The sequence below is a fragment of the Condylura cristata genome, unplaced genomic scaffold, assembly GCF_000260355.1.
Source record: "Condylura cristata isolate star-nosed mole 26May11 unplaced genomic scaffold, ConCri1.0 scaffold00013, whole genome shotgun sequence".
NCBI lineage: Eukaryota > Metazoa > Chordata > Mammalia > Eulipotyphla > Talpidae > Condylura > Condylura cristata.
The window spans coordinates 37,415,354-37,435,250 of NW_004567114.1; the positions used below are offsets into that span (position 1 = coordinate 37,415,354).

At 38.7% G+C, this 19,897-nt stretch overlaps 1 protein-coding gene across 2 annotated transcripts in view; it reads right to left on the reverse strand.

The window, feature by feature from the left end:
• Nucleotides 1–426: 426 nt before the first annotated feature.
• The window catches only part of FRMD6 (FERM domain containing 6), a 36,746-nt gene continuing 17,275 nt past the window's right edge, over nt 427–19,897 (reverse strand). For both annotated transcript variants that reach the window (XM_012724309.1, XM_004681872.2), the window contains exons 7-13: nt 17,431–17,496; nt 16,534–16,602; nt 14,146–14,320; nt 10,422–10,757; nt 8,942–9,073; nt 5,415–5,506; nt 427–3,296 (exon numbers count right to left, since the gene is read on the reverse strand). In XM_012724309.1, the coding sequence (XP_012579763.1) occupies nt 3,012–3,296; nt 5,415–5,506; nt 8,942–9,073; nt 10,422–10,757; nt 14,146–14,320; nt 16,534–16,602; nt 17,431–17,496 (1,155 nt within the window). In that variant the 3' untranslated portion in view covers nt 427–3,011. The remainder of the gene's footprint in view (nt 3,297–5,414; nt 5,507–8,941; nt 9,074–10,421; nt 10,758–14,145; nt 14,321–16,533; nt 16,603–17,430; nt 17,497–19,897) is intronic.

Genomic DNA, 19,897 nt, shown 5'->3' on the forward strand with positions numbered 1-19,897 from the left:
TGAAGATAAATCCGAGTTTGAATCTCTGCTCTATCATTTACTAGCTGTAGGATGCTCAGTGAGTTAAGCGGTTTCCTCAGCTGTAAGAAGAGGGTGGTTAAGTCCGTAAAGGGCTGAAAGGACCAGACATGATAGCATAATGCCAGAAACTTAGTAGGCGACCAAACATTTTCTTTCCTGACTCTAACTCATTTAAATTTATCAAGTACTCTGCAAAGTTCACGAGCAAAACCCATCTAGAAAGCTTTTGTTTTAGACAGTATACTTCCAAACGACCCAATTCTATAAAAGTTAAAAAGTTTGTTAGAAGACCTAAACATGCTTCTCTTCCAGCCTAGTCCTTATGGGCATTCTTTAATGCATCTTTCTTAATAATAAAGAAGACACTTTGAAGACAAATAAAAAGTAACTTTATTGACTGCTAATCTTACCATGAAATACCTATAAGAAATAATTACAAAATAATGCATTTTTTTACACAATTTGGTATCATCCTGTTATGATGATCCTTTCACAGAAAGGATTATTTACAGTTAATGTAGATATAAAGCTCATTGTTGCAAATACAAATGTAGCTGTGTAGAGGCAATATACACCAAATTGGTATACTGACTAGCAATGGATATTAACAAATGCAGAATAAATAACAGCTTTACACTTTTCTTTTCCTTCTTTATTTTTTAAAACAACTTCCAAATACAAAAAGATATTCAAAATGGATTTTCATATACATATGTATAATCCTGCTGCAAACAGTGGATCAAAAAGCTAAAACGTCTCGTAGCATCATATTTCATTTTTGAAAACCCACAAGACTCTTCTTAAGTCCAATTAGAAAGGTGTGCAAAGCCACCAACACTGGCAAAGCCCTGAAGACCTGATTCTGGTTGGAGTAAAGAGAAAAAGTATAAAGATCTACCCACCTAATGAATTATTATTTTTTGATGTTTGCAAGAAACACCAAGAGCTAAGGAAACGCACGTCAGGATCTAAGCTCTTTAAAGCCAAATTTTATGAGCATTTGTCACTTAGGCATCTGTAAGAAATGATGAGTTAGTTAATGACCTATAAGTAAAAGTCACTAAGTGATTCTTTCATCCTTTTATACAGATATCAAGACACTGTTATACATTCTGATATCTGAAACTTTGGTTCTCTTAAAACATGATAAAGCAAAATGATTTCATGACTACAGAACTCTATAGAATTTTTTCCTTTTAAAGTGTCAGGTTAAACTAATTAGACCAGGCCTGTGGTGTAAACACTGCCCTGTCACATCCGCGTGGGGACACACAGCGGGAGCTTGTTCATGCTCCCATGTTTATAATACTGACTCCCATCCACGGGTAACACTGCATGCTCTGCTGCACCCTAAATCTATTTCTTTGTTACCTGAAAACTTAATTTTGTATAAAAATATGACTGCATCTTTAGAAAATAATAGTTTTTTAATAAAACCTGGTACATAGAAAAAATGGTATATCAAAATATGGTAAACAAATGTTGTAAAATAGGAAATCATTATAAACATCTCATAGAAAGACATTGTGCTAAAATTCTCTCCTGAATTGCGAGCAATACCATAACTCTACCTCTAAGGATTAATAAGTTCACTTCTCTTGACTTGTTTCTATTTTTTTTTTACAGCAATGGCAGCAACCATCTTAAAATGGCCCGTTCTTGAATACTAACAATTTTTGTATATATTTTAACTTCAAAATGAATAAAAAGACTGCCCTCTGGATCAGTTGTTTCCAATCCTGTTGCATATTAGCCCCATCTGGAGAAATTTTCAAGGGAAAGCAACTCCACCTGGGTCTCACCACCCGAAACTGATTGAATTGGCCTGGGCTGGGACCAGATATTGTCATATTTTTGAAAGTCCCCAAATTCTCCCAAATGCAGCCAGGATTGAGAACTATGGCAAAAGACAAATGAGAAACAGTCATTCTTAACTCTACATAGAAAACTGATTGTCTGCAGGTATTGTTCCCATGATGCATCCTCCACATTAAATAAGACAGACAGCATATACAAATCACAGGGCCAAACGAAGACTTAGTAAGCTGTAGACACATACAAGTACGTACAGCCTTGTGGATTTATATATGTATTACAAATATGTATAGCTGGAATACTTCAGGCAAGCAGAAACTAGTACTACCATAGTTTGTTCTTGATTTCAAAGAAAAAAAACAAAAAACAAAAACCACCACCTCTGCGCACACACATTTTCAGTTTTAATAGAAACCTATTTTATAAGTTCCACAAAATTCTTTATGAGGTGAGCACAATGGATCCATGACCGGGATGAAAGCTCAGCTGAGTGCTGGGGTGTTGGGCATGAGCAGGAGGAGGATGGCGCTGAGTGGCCGCAAGGGAGCTGCGGCATCGCAGCATGCGGCCTACTGGTTATTGCTGAATCCACATCTTCGTGACCCCGGCAGCATTCCTGTTATGTACATGTCTTTGGCTTACAAGAACCCCATGATTCTAAGAACTTCTTTAGTGTTTGTTTGTTTGATTTGGGATGGCCCCAGTGAGGCAGCAATGGCTATATGTAGTAGGCAAAGAAGAAATTCAATTCTTTCTCCTTCTTCAAGCCACGAGCATTTCATGAAGAAGTGGTAACAAAAAATTCACAAGCAAATGAACTTCCTAAGAACATTTTCCACATGATATAAAATGTGATGGTATGTGTAACTGAACTTAAAAAAAAAAAAATGAAGGAACACACAACAGTTCAATATTCTGAAGGCTTGGTAAAGAGTAAAGCGCTTTCCTTCCATAGGATCAATGAACTTCTGGGCACTTGTCTGGCTGTACATTCTCTGTAGTTCTTTTATCTCTGTGTAATACTTAAAGTGCAACTGTCCCAAGGCTTTTATTTCCAACACAAGTATTAAGAAGAAAGAGCTATATTTGGGTTGAAGGAAATATGGCACAAGCAGGAAGAGAAACCCATGGCTTTCACAGCCTCCAGCAGACAGCAGCCTGCCCGCAGACATGCTTTATACAACAAACTCTGGAATTTCATCATGAGTCAGATCCAGAGAAAAGTATTTGCTGGTTCTTTTGACTGGAAAAGCGTCTTGGATGTTAACACACTGCTGAGCCAAGCAGCTGTTGCAGTAGAGGCCTTCCTCATCCAGTTCATGGCCACATCCAAACGTGTAACTCTGAGCAGTGTCTTGACACAGACCTGCAATGCGCAGGAAGTCTTTCTGGTAAAGTCTGATGTCATCCAGGCTTAAGCTATGTCGATCGGTGGAGGTCTTTGGTTTTCGACAGATAGTCTGCGAAGTAAGGGAAGGTTGAAACAACTTTTAAGAGAAAAGACTAAAGGGACAGACTAACACTCTGCCCTTCAGAGAACATGGCTGCAAAATCAGAAGAGGTTCAGGAATGCTTATATGATCGAAAGAGGCTTGTAGCTATGGTTTCTGGGAACTATGTTATCACTAACATTAACATCACCAGTGATAACAGCAGTGTAGGTGATCAGGTTATTCTGCCCTCCTGCCATTAACATCAATGATGGACATGTGTACCCGAAAGCAGGCACCTGGGGTATGGTGTGGGCCTGTGTAGGTGGGCACACATGGCCCGGGAGACTGAGGGCGGCAGCAGCGGAGAGGCGGTGGTAGAGGACCATTTGGTGGGGTACAGCAGAGACCAGTGAAGAGACCATGAGAAAACACCAGAGAGCCCAGAGAGAGGAAAGATTCACTTGGGGCTGGGAGGTCTGCTGGCCAGCTAGCCCTCCAACCCCCAGCGCTCCCCGGGCCCCCTGCCTGCCCTGTATCTGGTTGCCTCACTATGAATGGTGTATAAAGATCAGTAAAAACCCGAAAAAGCTGCTGAGGACTTCGGGATTCCTCATTATCTGTCTGCCTGGATCATAGAAAACCTGCTTTTTGCCTCCTTGGCACAACAAGCAGCAAACATTTACTCAGTTCTTATTAGAAGCCAGGTCCTGATCTAAATATACTACATGTATTATTAACTCATTTAATCTTCTTATCATCTCTGTGAGGTAGGTGCTATCATTGTTATTTACAGATGACTGTCCCAAGGCATGTAGAAGTAAGTGCAGCAGGAATTCAACTATCTCACAAATCAAGCAAATGTCTTAAAATAAGGCTACACAGGTAAGATACTGTTTTCTGTATTTTCACTAGGAAATGATGCTTTAGTGTGGTGACACTCATGTGGTCTATTATTTTCATAAATGGAAAAATAAACCAAATTATTACTCAAGAAACACAGTTGAAGAACAACTTTTTAAAAAGCCAGAGTTCTTGGGTAGAAACATAGTATGAAGTGCTCTTGGTGCACATAAAGTTGGAAGCAGCCCCAGGACTGAGAGCGGCTCCTGAACACTGCGGGGCTGTGTCCAGCCAAATGCCCCACACAGCAGGCAGCGGGCTGGGAGCTGCTTCTCCCAAGAGGGGGCACTGCTGAAGATATAAATAGGCTAAAAAATGTTTTAGATAATTACACGAATAGAAGACACTTAGTGAGTTATTTAAAGAAAAGAGGATTACATCTCTAGCTTTTGCTGCTGAGTCTATCATGAAAGCAAAACTTGTAAGAGTAAGACACCACTTTTGTTAGAAGCAACAGTACTAGGAGGAGAGACCGGCACGGCATCACAGGTGAAGGATGCCGTCCCTTATACAGCGCCACCTTCCCAGGCACCCGTGGCTTGCACACGCACAAGTATCAGTCATCACCCAAATCCTCGAAGGCACACACACTCCTCTCCCCATGTTGCAGTTGTGGCACCTGATCCTCTGCTGTCCCAACAAATACTTCTGCATAGTCAGAGCTAACAGTGAGCAGCAGAGCAGGGTGCAAACTTGGCCATTTGACTCAGGAGCTTGTATCCATAACATGGTATATATGCACGACTGTAAAAATTACTTATTGGAAGCCCAGTGAGGCTCGGAAGGAGAGGAAAGGTGAGCGGTCGGGGACAGGGTACACACGTGCTGAAGCAGGGCTTCAGGGCATTTTAACAGATGGCTGCCTTCTGACATTTCACAGCTCTACAGATTATCAAATACTCTAGATTTCAATCCCAGAACCAGCAAGGAAATATATTCTCCCAGTTGTTGAGGTCAACCAACTCTCTCTCTCAACCTGAAGTCCAAAGGCCAGATACTTCCCACTTAGACAAAATAATTTATTCAATAAAAACCAACTGAAGATTGGTGTACTAGCAAAAACAACGGATATAAATTCAGATTAAGATGCACAGAATTCAGAATAGGATATATATATCTAGTAAGAATTATTTCCTTAGGGCTTTTAAGTTTCGTTTATTTATGTAAATACAGATATAAGTTCCTGTTTAACCTTTTTTAGAATATTAGTTCCTGACTTAAAAAATGTTTTAATTCCTTTCATACCTGTGGAAGAGAATCAGTGCTCTGGCCACGGAGTTTGACAACTGTTTCTGAGGAGCTGGAGGTGGAAGAACCAATTTCCTTTACAATCAACCCTAAAAGGACATAGAGGAAAAAGCAATGAAGATGTAAGTATTCACAACTCTTGCCACATACCTAACATATACCAAGGATAAAATGTCAAACATTGTCCATTACTGCAAATTCTCACTGTGACTTTTTGATGGTAGATAAACAGGAAGGAAGGAGCACATTAACTCTTGTCTTACAGTAAATTAGGGGAATAAGATAAATGTGAGGTCAGCGCATAGGGCAGTTTAGAATTTGAATTTGCTTAAATTTCTAATGAAGCCATCTATGATCAAATTAGTAGTAAGAACAAAGACTGTACATGTAAAGCAATCTCCCAGATCCTGAAGTTTTCTCACTTTCCACATAACACTAACTTTGACTGAATGGTTTGGTTCTACTTGATTTGAATGAGCAGTGGGTAAGCGCGGGGGTTCTGGCCTGTGGGGGTCACACAGATCCAGGTTGGAAATGACCACAGAAAGTAATCAGTTGTGTGTCCTGGCAGTTACCTACCCTCTGTATTTTAGTCTCCTCTTACAAAAGGGGTTAATGAGAAAACCTATTCAAGAGATTTAAGATGATTACAGCAAGTACACGCAAAGGGCCAGGTGTAGAGCCTGTGTATGGGACACGCCACGATCACAGGAGCACTTCTGGGTCAGCATGGACACTGTGCTCTGCCTCCAATCTCATTGTAAGAGACCACTTCTAGATCTCTGAGATCAACAGAGTCCCTATTCACCTTTGTGTTGGGGACAACCTGGTAATATTTTCAAAACAAATCTGGGGCCCACACTTCCCATGTGACCAAGACTTAAGTGAAGCACCAGAACACAAAATTGCCAACAAGAACTCGTAAGACCACTGACTTTTTCTGTTTTTTGCAAAAGTGAAGTGATAAGCAAGTAGCTAATTATAGAGTCCTAGCTCCTCAGGACAGATGGCCTCTTAGGTAAAGTGCATTTCCTTTCATAAAAAAAGAACCTTCTTTAATGCCATTTTCACTCAGTCACTGCTAGTTTTACCTATATGATTTTTTGTTTCATCCCTTTACTCTTTAGAAATATCTCACAATGATTTGGTGTCTGGCATATGCTCTGCATATATAAGTGTCTGATAATTGCTCCAACTGAAACATGAACTATGCAAACTTGGTTTTTACATGGGTCAGTTAAACTCTCAGTTGATATTTATGTGTTGGAGGATGGCACAAACTGCTTTGGTGGGAGGTCTTTCTTTAGAAAGTTCCTTACCACCCAAAAAGTATTAAACTTTTGAACAAAGCCTCACAGGAAGATGCACACTAGTATACTAGTTAGGACTTGGTATGTTTCCCTTTGGAATTCCTGATAAATGTGCTCTTGGCTACCATTAAGGAATGTTATCTGCCTCCCCCCAGCTCAATCTGCCACTATAAAAATCAGCATCAAACCTGATACTTAAAACACTGAACTAACTCCTACCAAACTTCCACAAGAATGGAGGATGGAGAAAGTATACTTCATCTTAACTCAAACTCTATGCTTTAAAAACAACGTGTAAGTGCTCAAATTATAGGGTATTTGGAAAACTAGAATGGTATAAGTTAACCTCACCATCCAGAAAAAAGAATGCTAATATTTTGTTTTTTCATGTATATTCTATCATTTTTATTTTATAACTTGAGATCATGCTGACTATAGGATTTGCATTGTTTTTCTTACCCACCTTCTTATATTATTTTTGAAATTTATTTTATTTATTTATGCATACAAGGAATAGGAGTCCAGGCCAGAGGTACAGGGGTTGAGAGGATTCACCTGAGGTAGAGTGAGGAACAGGACAGGCAGATGAACTGAAATACACTGATAAGGGGAGCAGCAGGTAAGACAGGAGAGGTCTGCTGAGCCATGTGGGTTAGTTCCCTGGCCAGGGATTGAATTCTTGCTGCAGTGGCCTTGATAGTGCTGAGATCAAAACTCCTGCTTCACCAGGGAGATCCACCTTCTTATATTATTAAAGGTTCTTTGACAATCTCATATTTGGCTATATAACGTTCCATTGTCTGATAAAATATACATACCTATTATTAAGCATTTAGATTCTTTTTCTTCTTGCTATTAGAAATGACATTTCAATAAATATCTTTTGTATACAGATCTTTCTAAATAGTCATCCCATATAAATTTTGTCTCCATTTAAAGTTACATGTCAATCTTATTAAAATTAAATTCAGAAATCTAAAAATAGCAAGTAAAACTCTGCTTTTCTTGTGATGCCCTTTCCCATAGGCACTTTGGCCTACAGTGTGTCAAACCATTTTCTTTCCACCTCCACATAAGCAAAAGCTTGCTATTCATGCACCTATAATGTGCATATAACAGTGAGTTTGTACTTAATATAGATTGAGATGTATTTCTAAGTAACAAATGCAATATAGTAAAACAATGGACAAAAAAAGGCCATGTTTGGAACAGGAAGGCTAGGCAGGACTAGGGCAACCAGCCTATTAAGTCTGAGGAACAGGCAGGCTGATTCTCTAGCCCAGGCAGGTCAGCTCCTAGGAGAGGTTCTGCTAGGTTAGCAAAGTAATCCTGCAGTAAAGGAGCTGCAAGCTCTCAGAGTGTGTGCCATCATGATGGGCACTGTGAGTATGTGCCTTTCTCAGCTCTGATTCCTGCACCTGGTGTGGGAATGGGTCACTGTCAAGATACTGGGTCTTGAGAGAGCAGTGGCAGGTCACCTCACTCACTTCACTCAGCCAGAGCTTGAAGCAACAGAACAGTAAGCACCTGGGTCACTCTGACATTTGAGGCATATTTCTCTGAAGAATAGAGACTAATTCATGACGCATAACAGCTAAAAATGACTAAGGTTTAAAAGCAAAAGCCATACTGCTGCTGTCTGCAAAAAAAAAAAAAAAAAAGATAACACCTCTCATTTGCTAGAAATATATATTATATCATATATTATATAACCTTGTAATGAGGTTACAGTGATTGCCTGTTTTCTTGAAGAATGAATCAAATGTGAGATTCAAGAGTCTCTTTATGTAAACCATATCTGACACTTTTTCCTACAAACTAGGTAAAGTGGGGGGAAAATAAAACAAAACAAAATAAGCCTAGAAAACTGTTTCTAGCCAGAGGAACATTTGCCCTCTCTGTCCTACAGTTTTATCATCTATAAAAAGGAGGCCACCAGTTTTTAAACAGTCTCCCAGAGCCCTTCCTATTATAAACTCTATCCAGAGTATGGGGGAGAAAATGTTAATTCCCAGTCATGGGTCTTTCCTTTCCTATTCTCCTCCCCTCCCCTCCCCTCCCCTTCCCTTCTATAGAAGGCACTTTTTGAAAGCGACTTAAAAAGCTCTTACTCCAGCAGTCCTATCTCTGATCCAAAGTTCCCATCCCAACCCTCCAATTTTCTGAGCCACTAAGCCAATCTACATCGTAAGGTGAACTTTCCAAAGAGCTCACCTGAGTGTCCGTTCAGCTTCCTCGACATGAGCATGTCCTCCGTGATGTAGATGCACATGTCTGGACTGACTTCCAGAGACTCTTCATTCATCTGCTCCAGGTCCCTGGGGTCATCAACCAACATTTCTATTTCTGACACAGGAGGAGGAAAAGCCATTAAGTGAAATGAAGGGAAGTGGCTACCATAATTCACCACCTCACTTTTGAAGGAGACTGTGTAATTATTCAGATTTAAAATAAATTTGTTGGAGCCCACCCTGGTGGCGCAGCAGGTTAAAGCACAGCACTAAGAAGCTAAAGCCACTTCCAGCATAAATTCGATCCCTGCCCTGGAAGTGACCCACATGGTGCGGCAGACCTCTCCTGATCCGCCCACTGCTCCCCTCAGCAGTGTGCTTCAATAGATCTACCTGTTCTGCCCCCCACTCTGTCTCTAGTGAATCCTTTCACTGCCCCTGCATCTCTGGCCTGTACCCCAATTCTGTATGCATAAATAAATAAATCTTTAAAAATAACTAAACAAATGTGTTAATGAGACTTTAGCACTGACAACTCTAGGGAAAGTTATCCACTGGATGCTACCTGTCCTCTCACACAGGACTGCTGTGCTCTCTGTCTTGCAATGCCATGATTTGTTAATTATTCTTTACTTTTTGAGAAAGAGAATAGCTGTACTACCATGCTGAATGACAAAGGACAATCAGAGACTAACGGGCTACTTGCCTAATGCCACGCAGACTGCTGACACAGAGGGAGCAGCTGGAGAAGCTCCCCACTCCACAGAGCTGTCCACTCTTAAGACATTTAATGACTCAATATGAGATTCCACATGAATTGTATAGTGACTAAACAAATGCTCAATTTGCCTTAATGGAATATCTTTTTCTTAAACCTTAGTGCTACAGCACTAATTTGAGACAGAAATTTATTTAAAAAAAGATGTGCATGTATACTAGTAAGTTTGGCTTTATCTAGGCTACAGATTTCACCTTACTCCCTAGAGTTTTGGTTACATGGGAAGTATTTAATAAATACTTATTAACCAAAAAGCCTTCGCTCAATTCTTTTTTTTTTTTTCCAAATTTCAAGACATCTTTGTTTAACTACCACTACATCTATTCTGTTAATGCCTATTTAACCTGAGAATCAGAAATGCAGACACAAGGTCTATATTTGCAGAACTTTACTTTACTTCACATAACTACTAGGAATCTACAACCACCCAACCTGTGGCACAAAGGATCATGGGGAGTGGGGGGCTCTGTTCACAAACACAGCAACTCCACCACTCCACTGGGGAGCTGGGAAGTCACCTCTTTTCTCTATCGCTACTACTACTCAGACATTAACTCTACAGAATTATGCTCTACAGACATTAACTCTACAGAATTTATGTTGTGAAAAGAAGAGTGAATTTATGGAGTGAAAAGAAGAGACAGCGTGTGAGCCCTGTTAGCTCAGACAACTGGGAATAGGTTACCATCATCCTGAGAGTCTTCTTCCAGTCGGTCCTTGCCACCACTCTCCACCCCTGAGGTGTGGGAGCTGCCATGGCTGGTCATTGAGCTGCAGGTTTTCAATTTGCGGTGGATGGCACTGCCAGAGTAGCTATCCTCTGGGCCAGGATCTCGGGGCTTGGTATCAGCCTCAATGCCTGAGGTGTGAGAACTGCTGTGGCTGGCCGTGGAATGACGAGACAGACGCTTGTGTTTGACGCTTCCTGCACTGCTCCCGCTGGCCCGAGAACGCTTTTCCAGTTGGTCCATGTCGAGGTCCAGGTTGTCACTGATGTAAGATTCCCGGTACTGCTTCTTCTCTGTGTGGTGAAAAAATACAGCTAATCATTATATTCAACCAAGACAGAACAAGTAACTGGTTAGCCTATATGAGTCATCAAGCCTAAAACAAGTACAATTTCACAGTCAAGAGTATGGTGAGTGGACGTGGTGATAATTGGGTAGGAGAGCACTGAAGACTTGCCCTGAATACTGAAGCTACTCAAAGTTTTGAACTTCAAAATGCTATACAAGAGTACTATTCAGAGTGTAGACAGCAACCTCTTCTTGTCTGAAAAATATCATTGATCCACACTGAAATAAGGTCAGTAGCTGAAAATAAACATTAAGACATTTTAAGAGTAACTGGCATTGCATAGTAGTCAGGGATGATTTTGTAGTTTCCAAATGTATCAGTCCTCAGTGGATTAGAAAATTATAGAATCTAGTCCTCCACATATTAAGAAGCACTGCTATAAAAGATTACTTGATAAATATGCTATTTGTTACTCATTTGTTAATTGCTAAATTAGTTTTGTTAGAATAAAACAGTTTTAAATAAAGCTATTCGAGTATTTCTTTCAAAGAAGTCTCAAATTTAGCCATTCAATAATGAAGATTGCTTTTCTCCATTTAGGCTGAATTAATGAAGCTTTCTTACTATTTAGAAAATAGTTATATCACTATTAGTTTGAGGATTTATATACATATGACTTTTGATTCATAGAACTGTCATGATTTAACATATGCAAAACCATATTTTAAGTCCCTTTTATCTAACTATAACATTGAGATACAATGTTACAACTAAACTGTAGGTATATAACTGACACAAAACAGTTCTTTTTGTATTTCAGATCAGATGTTTGTAACAAATAGCTTAGTAACCTTGTATTTTTACTACTGGTAAGGGGAAAAAAAACTCATCACAATGTCATAAATGGAAAACAGCATTTGGGAACATTAGGTTATTATTTCAGAAACTTCTAACTAGTAAACTAATTGGGTTCTCAGGGGCCGGTTAATAGACTTAATTGTCTTGTTTCTTGGATAAGTGAAAATACTTGTGCTCCTGATGTCAGACTTGGGTTTGGAAATATAATCACCATCTCCCCAGAGAGTGAATAAGCAGAGAAAAGAAGATAGCTTTCCAGTATGCAAAATGCAACAAAGTGCTTCAAAAGGCAACATGGACATTATTAAGCTTTGGCCCATCCATGCCACTCACAAAACAGGGCTGAAAACCAAAGGCAAGTGTATGCCGCTAAAAAAGAAAATGAACTGGAACCAGCTACTGGAGCCCCCGCTGCTCCCTCCCCCCAAACTGCTGCTACAAGTGTGTCCTTGTACAGTCACCTTTTAGAACTAGATTGGGTTCTGCTGAGTTCTGATTTCTAAGGCAACAGGGGTAGAAATAAAGATAAAAAAGCTGAAGGAGTCTGTAAATTCTGTGGCCCTTGGAAGGGTAGGCAGTGAGGAGAAAAATTAACGAAGGTTCTTGAAGGGTGTTCAAATTCTAAGAGATTTGGGTACTGTGGATATAGTAATTTAAACGCTTTCTATATCTCTTTACAAATAGCCTTTTAATCCCAATTTCCAAAAGTATCAGAGCCAATTATAGTTACTTCTACACTTACTACCTTAAATTACTATATCCTCAATTCCCAAATGTCTTAGAATTCGAACACCCTTGTAGAACCTTCCCCACAATCAGAGTTCAAGCCCCAGCAAAGGAGCTAACTCATATATGGTGCAGCAGACTTCTGTCTCTGAAAACATACCACTTTCCTTAGCAGTATATTTCAATAGATCTGTCTCCTCACTCTGTCTCCGGCAAATCCTCTCACCCCCAACACCTCTGGCCTACACGCCAGTTCTTCTGTGCATAAATAAATCCTTAAAAAAAAAACAACTCAATTTACACCTTTATGACTTCTACCCTACTCACATAAGCCCACAATGTACCAAGCTTGGTACTGGACAAAACCCTGCCCTCTTAAGAGCTAAAAACTCTTTGTAATTTTACTTTAGCTCCTCTAGGGAAGGTCCATTCTTTGAGGGTTTACAGGCTCCCCTTCAGGTCATCTAAACAAGAGTTTACTAAAAAAGCTGCTGGCAGAGAGCTTGGGGAATAAACAAACTTTTCAAGGTGCCAGTCTGACTTGGCAAATGGTGGGCTCTGTCCCTAAGTCAGTTATCTATTTTCAAGTTTCTTTGTGCTTCTGTCCACATCAGCATCAAAGATAGATATTTGTCACCCTGAAGAATCACAGTGGGAAGAACGGGGAGGCTGGCAACAGGGGAAGGCAGTGCACCAGGGGAAGCCAGTTCTCTCTCTGAAGACAGATGCAATTGGTGGGAAGTGATTCATGTTCTAATCACTACTTAAGTCACAATGGCACCTTCTAACTGGGATTCATTCAGACAGACAGCATATGAAAGAAATCAATCAAAACCATATGAAAGAAATCAATCAAAACCCCTATAAGGGTTTTTGCTGGTTAAGAGGGAACAGGTATTTGTTTTTTTTTTTTTTGTAGGGAAGGTACAGTCTGAGAGGTCAAACTGTTTCAGGTGGGGAAGTGAGAATAGGAATCTGCATTATACTGTTCATGCAAATACCTAAGGATTAATCTAACTGAATTACAAGATGAATTTGAAAAACAAGATATTAAAAAATAAACAACAATGCATAGTGGCATTCTGGGGGTTTAGATGGTAAGGGTGTGCTAAATGGAGTAACAAACCCCAGGGTGTAGCAGCTGAGATAAAGGACTAACCATTGGGTTAATATTATAAAGTCTGTTTCATTAGAGACTTTATCTCTGCCTTCCTCCACAAATGACTTGTCCTCCTTTTTGGAGCCCAGCACTCTGAGGCCCCACACAGCCTATTCTATTCTGTCTGCCTTCAGACATTGCCACCATTACTGGCTGACAAAAACCCTCAAATGAAAACTTCCTTGTCCTTTGTCATTCTTGCTGAGCCAGCCTTGGGAGCCTCCCAGCAGTTAATCAGAAAGGCTACAGACATTCCCATGACCCACTTTTACTGCCACTGAATCTAAGGCTTAATCAGGAATTGTAGATGGCTACGGATAACAGCACCAAGAGCTCAGAGATGCAAATAACCCTTGGCCTGTACCTTCAAGTGGTAGCTTTTGGCAGAGGTTTTCAAACCATTGTAGGGAAACTTTAAAGAGACTATACTGAAACTCTAGCTTCAGGGATAACCTCAGGTATTTGAGTAAGTGCTATGACAGCTACTCCTTGCCTTGCAGGATGGTTGTGCTGAGGTATAAATAGTAATGCAGCTTTGAACTTTGAGTGCTTAGTCCCCAAAGTCCATTCTTTGGACCCAAAGTTCACAGCAACTGCAGAGTAAGGGGCAAAGTCACCATTCACTTCCCCTGCCCCAATGCTGCAATACCTTCATTTTCCTCCAGCTTCCGGATGTGGCGCAAGACAGGTTGCAGGTTCATGTAGAGGCGGTGGCTGTTGCTCAAGAGTTGCAGGAGGTGTCTAGAGCGCAGGGGACACCCAGTGTAGTATATGAGTTTCCTAGCTGAGGGCAAGCCGTCTGGCAAAATCTCAAATTTCTTACCCTATGAAGAGAAAGTATGAATCAGATTTGGGAAGAATAAGCTCTGACTTGTAAAGTTCTCTTTATTTTCTATTTGGTAAGAACTAAAGTTTCAGAAATAGGTGTGAAGCTACATTTTAAGATCCCCAAGGCAGGAGGGGGCCTAATGCACTATGGTGGAAGACAGTCGGTGCCTTGGTGGTGGGTGTGGTGAGGTGGCTTGCATCTGAAGAGGTGTGAACCTGTACCTCTGAGTCACATACATTGTTTTAAACCAATATTACCTCAATAATAAAAAATAAAATATCTCCCCAAGGGGTAATTATTTTCTTCACAGAAGAGAGGACTATCTAAAAAAATCACATAAGCATTCAGTCAGGGTCTTTTGGGAAACAATGACTGTATAAAATAGTTGGGAAGCAGCTTTGGTTTCTCTGGCTGGTGAGGCCATCTTATACAATGGAGAAGAGAAGGGCTTCACTCAAGTGTCTTCAAGAGCAATCCCAACACCCTAACTCAGCAAATGAAGTGACAAATTCTAGAAGTACACGGCATTTAAATATTTCAAGCCCAGCAAGATGATAGTTTTCAGAAGCATAGGCATTCAAGTATTTGTTAGAAGATTTACTCTACATCCACAATTGTGCTATGCACTGAGAAAATGACAGTGAACAGGACAGACAAGATCCCTACCCTCATGGAGATAGATTCTGGAAAGGAACTAAATAAGGAGTTAATAATAATGAACAATATAGCATACCAATTTAGGGTTTAGAAAAATGGAAACTTCTATAGCTGGATAAGAGGGTGCTGGAAGATGTAGAGACACATGGAGGGATGCAAAGGAGAAAGGATAAAAGTAATCTGTTTCTATCGGCAGAGATATAGGAATTTTTTTTTTTTTTAAAGTTTGGGATCATTAACATAATGGTGTGAGTTGAGGATGAGTTTGTCAAAGTCCCTTAGAGTTATGGAATATTATGAATTGCTGTAATTAATAGGATAGTAGAATTTCAAAAAGGAATATTCCAGACATAATGATTCTCAGGGGGGAGAAGTAAAGAGGGAAGCGCATTCCAATGATACACTTAATAACAGCACAAAGTAACATGGGTTTGCTTAACAGGGATAAGAATTTTTCAAGTACTAAATTTTCATTTTAAAGGCACCACCCGCAGATTCCATGCTAGAATAGTAATAGTGCACTTTCTTTTGTTGGAATTATAAATGTATCTTATCACTATTTAATCTGGGACAAATTAATTCATTAGTTCATTTTCAACACTCAGATCCTTTCACAAAGAGCTTGAATGATTGAAAACCAATGTTGTAGAGACAGGTCAGGTCCCCCTTCCTGTGGGTACAAAGTAAAATGAAATTTTACTGTGTTCGAGTCATTAAAGGAAGATCACAAACAGGTCTTCAGACTCACAGGGCATTGCACTGGGTGGAGTCAGTGCCAAATGCAATTTGGCAAAATAACCTTCTATTTACATTGATCATTATTATCTTTATGGGAGAGAACAGCCTGAGTCCAACACTTATCCTCCTCACCTGTATATTTTTTTTTCCAATAATCTCTGAACAAAGGAAAACTGATTTTAATGACCACTAGGTATGTTCATGATTAAATATAATTCTTTGGGCCCTATCAAATATGAATAAACTGGCAACGCAGAGAAAAAGCTAAGGAGAATCATGAATTTGTACCAACAAAAGTGTACCATTCCCAATAGTCTGAAAATACAAGTATTTTTATAATGATGAATTTCAAGTGGTCAGATATGAATAGAACCACTTTTTATATAATTTTTATTCTATGCTCAAAAGAACTTCCAAAGGAAATGGATGATTCCCCCAATCAAATAACGAATAATTCATCCTGTTTTCCAATCCCTCTGTTACAGGTTTTTAAAAATGTATGTATGTGTTGAAGTCATCTTATACTTTTTCTACTTCATTTCTTCTATAATTATAATAACTTAGGGGAGTGTGGTCCACACACAAATTATTAATTACTCTTATTATAAGAGTCTGATTTTTGATTCACTATTGGTGGGCTAAAAGGGTCAGAGCATCTATAAGAAGAATACAAGAAAACTACCTTCTGATTACCTTCTTCAAATTTTAAACAATATCAAATTTTGTGCTTGGGACAATGTTTTAAAAAACAAAATAAAAAAAAAAAGAAAAAGTACACAATCAAAAAATTTTTAGTCATTTTACTAAACTTACCACAAACACCAGCTTCCCAACATTTGTCCAGGGGAAATCATAGAGTAATTGTTTCTCTTCATCTAAATTCTGTGGGAAGAATTATATGCACTTAAGAGTTATGGAGAAAACTGATAGGCATTCTAAAATAGCTTAAACTTCTCTCCCAGAAAACTAAAATACAGTAATTAAAATCTGAAGGAAGTCCTTAGCTCTCTTTGGAGATATGCAGACTGTAATTAAAAGATTAGTGGCCCCTGAGTGACTCCATTAACTGGCCCTTTCAAGGCAGTCTTTCCCACTCTGGTCCATCTCTAAATTGAAACAAAAAGTCCAAATGATTCAGGCATCTAGAGATAAGACATTCAGACTTTCATAATTGGATATTTTGCCTACATCAAAGATAAGGCAGCATATAGTCTAGGTCTCACAGAAAGGAGCAGTCTCTCTCCCCTAGTGATGGCTATAGATAACACTATCACATAAGCAAAAGGATGACAGTTACTACTTATTCAAGAGACAAAGTTTATCAGAAAAGCATAACGGAAATTAAAGTGTCTGGTCAGGCACTGACATTAAAATGTCATTTTTTCTTTCCGTGGTCATAAAAATGTGCCGAAGGATAAAGGAGACTATTTAAAATGAATGACACACAGAGAAAAATGTTTAGATATTAACAATCTGTTAGTGATGAAGGCAAATCTTAGGTTTGCTGTTCTCTCTTCTAGAGGACTTATTACTGCCAAAGATCAAACTGCATCATTTCATCTGCCCCAAATCATCTGCCACTGTGCTAGACAAAAGGAAACAATGGCCCATCAGTGGCCGGAAATGAACCATGAATGTATTGTGAACCACACAGGTACACTATTAAGAAAGACAGTCGATACCATTTGATACTTAGTTCTCATTACTGACCTGAAAAATCTGTATTCCCCGCATTGTCAATCCAAGGGTCAGGGAAGCTTCAATTTCCCTTTTATCCTGCAGGAATAAAATTGTATGAAAAAGTATGTTATTTCTCCTCTAGTGAACAACTCAGCAGCAAAGAAGAGACAAAGAAATTTCAGATTTGTAAAGCTTCTGATTTAACTTTACTTATCTTCTGGTATTTCTAGTTTTCTACACAATTTAAGATAATCATGAGCACATATTAAATCAGTTATGGTATATTCTACCTTTTTTAAAAGCCTGAAATTTCAAAATATTAATGGTTTCGTTCTGTACATTTTCATATACAGTACTCTAAATATTTACAATATTGAAAACTGCAGTAAATGAGACTGTGTTTGCTGGATATTTTAAAACTTTCTGTATTTTTCAGATGTTAAGATTCTAGAATATAATGCCATGGTTATATTCTGAGATGCACTAACTTTGTATGTTTAAAACTGGGTAAATAATCCCAACTCCAATCTAAAACTAGAGGCAACTCTAAATATTTAAGTCTCTCTTATGAGGATAATAAAGCTATAAAAGCTTTATATTCAGTTTGTTTGAAAGGAAAATCCTTATTTTTTAAAATTATTTTAGCAGTTTACTTTTATATCATTTTGTGCCTTTTTCCATCTCAGCTGTAATCTCCGTGAACTTCCCATCACCAGATCACCCATGTGCCATCACCATAGTCCCAGAAAATCTTTATTTTTAAAGAGTTCAATAATCATTTGCCAAAATAACATGCACTCTGCCCATTTAAACCATAGATGTAAAAATAAACTACAACAACTTAAGAAAGAGGAAGAAATTCTACAATATACTCTGAGGTTTGCCCTCATTTTTTGAGCGCTTATCTTCCAATAAATGGGTATAAGCTATGAAGTTCAAAACAAACGGTAAATAAATGAAGTAACTAAAATATTTTCACTATGAGATTTCTCATAAAAATAATAAGCGAATATGTGCAAATCTTTGTCACGTTTAGTGCAAGTTTTCCCATGAGCATAGGTAGAAATATTTTTAGAAAGTGCAACCTGTCTGGCAAAGTAAAGAGAAGACAGTCATAGCCTTTTTTCACTATTTGGGCTGTTTTTTCCCCAACTAATGTATTTTTATTCAAGGAAGCACATGCACGTAGGTTTTAACAGGAGAAACCAACATAACATGGTGCCTGTAGGCCAATTTCCCTCTCAAGAGATTGTTTCCTGAAATAAAACTGTGCTTGTAAAAATGTTGGTTCAATATTCATGTGGTGTATACTGTTAGGAAAGGGGCAGACATTTTTTTTCCCTGGTCTACCTATTTCCATTTTTTTCAGGCAGGTTTTAAAGGAAACAGTGTTAATTGCTGCCACTTGATTTTTCTAAATAATAAAAACTGTGTCCATAAAGAACAGTATCTTATTTCATTTCTATTCAGTTACATTAGTGTTACCTTGTCTTAAGCAGGCAAGATTGCCTTCTCTATATAACACTTTAAGCAAGGTAGAAAGATTTTAATGGAATAAATTGAAGCTGTTTATTTCACTGAAGGATTATTAATGGTTTTTGTTTTTAAACAGATTTCCTTAGTAAATAAAAAGCAACCAATAATTACTGAGTACTTATTAATATGCCAGGCACTTCCAGATTCATTATCTTAATGAATCTTCCCAACCTTAAAAAGTATATGTAATCATATTCATTTAACAGGCATATTCATTCATAGATGGCATAGGGTTACAGTTAATAGTTGTGTAGGGCCTAGCAACAGTGAATGGAAACGGAGACTTTCTAACTGATACCTAGTCCTAAGGTCACAATCTTTACAGTGTATCATTCATACTTTGAGTACATGTGAAGTGTCACAGGAAATCTTTTAAGGAGAAAAAAAAAAAAAAACAAAACCTCATTCCTTAAGGAATCTAGCCTATGAGATCTCAGAACTCAATCATGCCTTTCAATAATGACAGCAGTGACACTGCACCTCTGACACAGAAGACCATCCTCTGGTCTCCTATTAAGTTTTCTAACTAGTCAGGAAGATTACCCAGCAATACATCAAAACTCCAGCACAGTCTTCAGTGGTCTAGTTTTGCTAATCTTACAAGAATGCAGCATAGATACCAAAAGAACAATAATAACCATAATGGTAATAGCAGCAAATTTAACCTCTTGCTTAATATGTGCTGGACACTGTTTTAAATACTCTTCATACATTAAACCCTTTAGTGTTCAACAATCCTTATAGTTAGGTTTATTATGATCCCCATGTTAAGAATGGGGAAACTTAAGTATAGATAGGCTAAGGTACATAAGGTCACAAAGGGATAAAGGGATAAAACTGGGAATCAATCCCACACAGTGAGGCCCAACAGAGCACACTTTTAACCAATTCATCCTGTTTAGTTTGAGAATATAACCTTGAACACTTCAGAAATCCTTGCCAAGTTAGTGACACTTGTGAA